The sequence below is a fragment of the Osmerus mordax genome, chromosome 5, assembly GCF_038355195.1.
Source record: "Osmerus mordax isolate fOsmMor3 chromosome 5, fOsmMor3.pri, whole genome shotgun sequence".
Classification (NCBI taxonomy): domain Eukaryota; kingdom Metazoa; phylum Chordata; class Actinopteri; order Osmeriformes; family Osmeridae; genus Osmerus; species Osmerus mordax.
Genome location: NC_090054.1, coordinates 9,918,478 through 9,925,301, shown reverse-complemented (window position 1 = coordinate 9,925,301; position 6,824 = coordinate 9,918,478). Strand labels below are relative to the sequence as shown.

Genomic DNA, 6,824 nt, shown 5'->3' with positions numbered 1-6,824 from the left:
TTGTCACGCCCCAAAATTTACATTTACCCGCCCTCTGGTTTTCTGGTCAAGGAACATAAACGGAGGTCGCGTAGATCTCCGACACTTTTTTAGCTAGCTGCGCGCTGCTTTGTACATGCACAGGAATTACAAATAAGAAAGTTTTCAAGATATTGAAAATGAAGCGCTGTAAATGCAGTTTTCCAGGCTGTACCGGGAATCCTGACACTTTTCACCATCTTCCCAAAGAACAAGACACTACACAGGCATGGCTGATGTTTATCTATGGGAATATCCCTATTAAGTACGACGCTAAAGTATTAATTTGCTCGGACCATGTCACCGAGGAGAGTTTTTGAAAACCTGGTACAATGTAAAGCAGGATTTGCTAGCTGTTGCTGAAAAGAGGTGCTGTTCCGGCCTTAGGTTCATCACAACCGCAAACTGTATGATGTTGTCGCTAACAACACAGTTATTAGCAATGCTAACGTATCCTGCCTGTATCTAGCATCGGTAGAATGTGTGATGATTTAGTTTATTGGCGATGGGGCTAACGTTATTTCTTGTTCCTGACTGTGTTTCATTCAAATAAATAACCCGTGTTGTCATGTAAATCTACAATTCAAGATGCGTGTTTGTCCAGATCTATTTTTCAGCAAGATAGGTAGAGCTAACTGAAGCTGAGTTGAATCACGATAGTTTGTTTGCTAAGCTTTAGCTAGTGCTAACGTTACCCACCCAAGTCGATCCTGTTTGCTTGCACAGGGATCTTCTACGCTAGAGCTACGTTATAGACAAACATCTGCCATGCCCGTCGAGTCAATGTTAGCTAGTCTACAGTAGCTCATCTGCTTTTTATTAACGCTGATTTGCAAGGAATGCAAGAACAGCTAGATAGCGAAAACACCTAGAGTAGGCATGTAAACTAGTTTAGCTTGCTAACGCAAGAGCATATTAATGTGTGATGATTTAGTTTGTTGGCAATGGGGCTAACGCGTTATTTCATGTTCCTGACTGTGTTTCATTCGAATAAATAACCCTTACATGTAAATCTACAATTCACGATGCATGTTTGTCCAGATCTTTGGCAGGTTATTTTTTATTGAGTTGAATCACGTTATAGTTTGGTTGCTAAACTGTAACGTTCTACCCACCGAAGTCGATCCAGTTTGCTTCGACAACAGAAGTGGAAACAACTAACGTATTCATTTAAAATGATATATAGTTAATCTGTTGAAAACAGTGTTGTGTAGACACAATAGATTTATTTCTATGTTTTTATTTCAAGTCTCCACCTTCGTTGTTTCAGTGCATGTTGGCCGTGTTGCGTCTTTACTCCACAGCTTCACTCGTTGTAAACCAACCAATCAGCGCGCAGCTTATCTATATATTCATGAGCATACCATAAAAGGACAAAACCTAGCATTTTTTCCCGGGAAAATTTCAAAGGACGTATCAGGGGGCATAGAACAGCACCCGGGCTATTTTCAGCCCAACCAATGTTACATACCCTATTCGGAGACCTTAAGGAACAGTGTGAAATACCCAGTCAATCACCCCTTTAATAAGGCAATGGTTAGGAAGGGTCGTTCATACCAAATTTCTGCAAATGTATATGAGGGCCACAGTACTACCTTAGGCTACTTAATGAAACTCAGGTCACTGAATTGCCTGAAAACAAAGCATTGGACACACTAAAGCCCCAAAACAGACGCGTAAAGTTTACATTTAGTCATTTAGCAGACGCTCTTATCCAGAGCGACTTACAGTAAGTACAGGGACATTCCCCCGAGGCAAGTAGGGTGAAGTGCCTTGCCCAAGGACACAACGTCAGTTGGCATGACCTGGAATCGACCTGGCAACCTTCGGATTACTAGCCCGTTTCCCTAACCGCTCAGCCACCTGACTCCCTAAAATGCGAAAAATTGAATAAATGGTTCTATTGCAATTACCATTATGACTCTGCAATATTTGACTGTACCTGCTCTGTGCCTTAGATTATAACCAACCCAGTCATTTTACCAGTCTAAATATATTGCCCAAGAATGCGAATCATTTTTGGGCAGAAAGTCATTTTTTGGCACTCCACTAGAGCTTTACATTTCACGGCAAATCCGTCCGCCGCCACTAGATGTCTTTCGTGCTCAAATAATGCAATTTATTTGGTTGTATATGGATGTAAAAAATGCGTCAAAGAGCCTTTATGTGTCTGCCAACAGATGGCAGCAGACCCTTGCTCTGCCTTGAGCCTGTTTTAAGACCCATTGGCCTATTCTGAATAGTATGAACCTCTCAAAACAGTTGAGCCATTTCAATAGCACATTATAACCAGAGAAAGCCAAACTAATGTCGTATAACGCAACTTAATCAAGTTATTCAAAATGTAATGTCAACAATAAAGAACATTTAAACAAGCAGTCTATATGGAACCGCGACGTTCAATGGAATCCCATTCGAAAGTTATTAGGAATTGTGCAAAATGTTGTCTTAGGCTATATACGGCCACTGATTTTCAAATCGGTGATGATTCGACTAATATATTTTAGGTTCATTGGATGTAAAGTAACCTAATATCATAAATTGTCTTATTTTTCAGTCCATGCGCACTTTGCTTCGTTTGCTTTAACCAAAAGTTATCTTGTAGCCTAAGGAAAATACCATATAGAAGTGAAGAAATGCAGAAATTGCTCCAAATGGTCATATAGGCTACATTGAAATAGTTTCCGTGGGCGATGTAAACCCCCAAATACCTGCCACGCATCTCATTCTACAAAGACAATAATATTCATTATAATAATTTGGCATGAAACCAAACATGAATAGAATGGCTCCGAGCTTGTCGGACAAAGGCACTGGCTTGGAATTAACACAAAAGATGCACATAGTGCAGTAGGCTATAAGAAACCACTGGGTGGCAAGCAAGGAGTACGTCACAAACCCTTGAAATGAATGGGGGTGACCTCCGAAGTCAACACACAGGAGTACATTCCTACCACCGGCAACAAAACCAGTCGCTGATCTGAGATGATGACATACACTTCGCAACGTTACAGGTGGCTGGAGAAGTGAATGTGAACGGCGGAGAGCGTTCAAGACGAAGGGGCCACAATTACGTTGAAAGTGCACTGAAAGCAGAGAAAGCTGCGAAAAAATTTCAAAATTGAGGGAGCGTGTTTTCAGGACCAGCACGTCACCTGAATGACGGAATACGAGACAATGAGGCGAGAGAGGACGACAGGAATAAAAAGCGTCCAAGTCACGAGAGTGGAAACGCGATTGCAATGACGGACTGCGCAAGGGAGACGTAGAGGTAAAGCGGAGAAAGTTGACCAGCTCATTAGAGCTCAAACTACTGCATGAAGAAGCAAGACAAAAAAACAAACACATGTACCCAGAGAGCCTTATCTGAGAAGTACAAACAACAGTAAAGAGTGGGTTTTATTTGGAGACAGAATAACAGAGACGGGAAACATGGAAACGGAAGGAACCACAGAGGGTGCCTCGGGCTTGGCACACACTGCCGCTATGAAATTGTCCGAGATGAGTGAAAGAACTAAACAGTTAGGTACTGCGATTCAAGATCCTGACCGACAGCGACGGATTATTCTAGTAATTGTTTGTATAGCACTTTTGTTGGACAACATGCTTTACATGGTTATTGTGCCAATCATACCTGATTACCTTGCAGATCTACAGCACGAGGCTGATTACGCCAGCGAACACCTAAGACATACCAATTCGTCCAACATCACAAAAGTAACCAAAGGCAACTTCGATTTACAGATAGGTGTGCTTTTTGCGTCTAAAGCGATACTACAACTTTTAATTAATCCATTGAGTGGCCCATTCATTGACCGAGTTGGGTATGACATTCCACTTTTCATCGGACTGAATATAATGTTTCTCTCCACCATGATATTTGCCTTTGCCGAAAACTATTGGACTCTGTTCTTGGCGCGCAGCATGCAGGGCCTGGGCTCTGCGTTCGCGGACACTTCGGGCATTGCCATGATCGCGGATAAGTACACAGAAGAGAGGGAGAGGAGCAGAGCCTTAGGCATAGCCTTGGCATTCATCTCTTTTGGGAGCCTTGTGGCGCCTCCCTTTGGTGGTGTCTTATACGAGTTCGCAGGGAAGCGAGTGCCCTTCCTTGTCTTGGCCGCTATCTGCTTAATCGACGGGATCCTGTGCCTGACTGTGTTAAAGCCCTTTTCCAACAGAACTAGGGAGAACATGCCCGTGGGCACCCCAATGTACAAACTCATGATTGACCCCTACATAGCCGTGGTGGCGGGTGCCCTAACCACCTGTAACATCCCTCTGGCCTTCTTGGAACCAACCATCGCCAACTGGATGGAGGACACCATGCACGCTACCCAGTGGGAGATCGGCCTCACCTGGCTGCCCGCCTTCTTCCCACACGTCTTGGGTGTATATTTAACCGTCAAACTGGCAGAAAAGTACCCTCACTTGCAGTGGTTCTACGGGGCAATAGGTATGGTAGTCATCGGCGCAAGCTCTTGTACAGTACCAGCGTGTAAGAACTTTGGCCAACTGATGATCCCACTGTGTGGTATTTGCTTCGGCATCGCTCTTGTGGACACTGCGCTGCTGCCCACGCTTGGCTTCTTGGTGGACGTCCGCCATGTGTCAGTGTATGGCAGCGTGTATGCTATAGCAGACATCTCTTACTGCGTGGCATACTCCTTGGGGCCAGTGGTGGCCGGACAGATAGTGCATGACCTAGGCTTTGTTAAACTCAATTTAGGCATGGGGCTCGCCAACGTACTGTATGCACCGGCACTCCTAATTCTAAAGAACGTGAGCCAGATGAAACCGTCTTATTCAGAGAGAGACAACCTACTGGAAGATGGCCCCACCGGACTCTATGATACTATTAAGATGGAAGACCGCAAGAGAAAAAGGAAGGGTTTAAGTACCGCTGTTGACGAAAACGGCATTGAAACCTTTGCTCACCGGCCATACTCCGAGGAAGAATCCTCAGGAGGAGAATATGCATAAACAGATTAACAAAAACTGGTAGAAACTAGAAACAAAGTGCCCATGCAGCGATGTAATACATTTCGAACTCCAATGATCTAACCATACATAATCTAATAACGATTGTGTAACCAGAAAACTCCTGAACAATTCCCTGCATCGCAAGACAAATTCCTTTGGACAGTGTCATCTCAAGTTGCATTCACAGTGGACTCCTCTAGTCACTGAAATCGTTATTCATCTATGCGTAAAAGTGTCGTAAAAGATTTGTAAACGCTATTCTCTGTTCATAATCAATGTATCAAAATGGATTCCATGTCATATTCAGAGTTTCTGTGTAAATTATACATATTTTGTCAAGAAAATAACCAATAAATGTATGTCTATAAGTATCATATAATCTAAATATTTATTTTCCCAGAGTTGTGCTGCTAAAATCAATATGCAATATGTCACAAGACACTTTCATGAGGATGAAAATACATGGAACTGAGATGGAGCAACAAATCTGTGTCTAATTGGTTGTATTCTTCTGTATATTCTTTTAGATTTAATTTCGGGAATGCATAGCCTAAATGTATCATACAATCTCAAGTGTACATATGTATATTGTTGTACATAATTAAATTGAGAGTATGTGAAACTGTCAGCTGCTGTGTGTGCTTTTCTTGTCACGAATAGTTTACTTTGTTAATCAACTTTAAATGTTCACCATCATTCCTCTCTCTTCCTGTCACAATGTTAATAAAAATGACTCAACAAGTTAATGGTCAAGCCAACAATTATTTTGGACAGAAAACGATTATAATCACATCTAAAAGATAAATAGACCAACATTTACAGTGAAATGTGAGTATGAATGCACACAAGCACTATCTGATCTAAATAAATAACAGTACCGTAGACGAAAACATAGGCTATAGCTTGTGTGCATTCATTCAACAATAGAATATATCCCTAAAATAAACGCATGTAAAAGTTCCCTAGAAAGTGAAAAGGGTGCACAGAAAAAATATTTTTTTCTCAAATAATGATGTGGTTATTATTTACCTAAAAACATAAATGTGTACTATAATAACACAATGTAATTACTGTAAATACTACGGTAATTACAGTCACTCGGTAAATACTATATTTTCTTGTTCGGAAAGTCTGTAGTTAATGCATCTTAAGTCCGTCTTCCGAAAATAAGAAATCAATAAAACAATTAATTTTGACCAAGGCTTGGTCATTGCACCTAAATGTTCAGATGACTCTCAGTTTGATTTTCTAGTTCTTTAAACATGACAAATATGGTAAATATGTATAAGGTCTACTGTCGCCTAGCCTAACGAGCTCACATACAGTAGCTTACTTTCACGCGGGCGTAAAAACTACCATTTGAGGAAAGAGACGCACCGCTGAGCGTCATTTGATTGAGCTAAAGTATAGGCCTACCTTCTAAGTAAAACTCAGCATACCACTGTAAAGACTACATCTAGATTCCATTAATATAAGGTGAGCTGAAGACGCAAACTGCTAAATAAACTTATGCGAATAACTCAGAATGGGGAGGAGCCTGGTCGCCAAAAGGGCTGGAGTAGGTACCCTCAGCATCTCTCCTGAGTTAACGGAGCGACAGTGGGCTTCCCATGCGGGGGATGCTGAGAATGACAGGAAGAAAGTGATCCTATTCTGGAAACATCTGGATATACATTAAAAAAAATGTCTTTATGGCAAATGGATATACAAGATTATTATACTTGGACTCATTGAAGATCCCAAGGAATCGGGATATTTTTATTCCTAGTAAGTGAAAAAATATATACACTTTCATGTTTTACTAATCCTTGAAACTGATTGAG

At 41.5% G+C, this 6,824-nt stretch overlaps 1 protein-coding gene across 1 annotated transcript; it reads left to right on the top strand.

Annotated features, from left to right (window-relative positions):
- Positions 1-3,450: 3,450 nt before the first annotated feature.
- Positions 3,451-5,291, top strand: slc18a3a (solute carrier family 18 member 3a). The gene has a single exon (XM_067236874.1). It carries the CDS (start codon positions 3,451-3,453, stop codon positions 4,999-5,001), a length of 1,551 nt encoding a protein of 516 aa, XP_067092975.1. The 3' UTR covers positions 5,002-5,291.
- Positions 5,292-6,824: the final 1,533 nt, after the last annotated feature.

What these genes read in the sequence shown, in the direction of transcription:
- slc18a3a (XM_067236874.1), top strand. Translation starts at nt 3,451, where the DNA reads ATGGAAACGGAAGGAACCACAGAGGGTGCCTCGGGCTTGGCACACACT.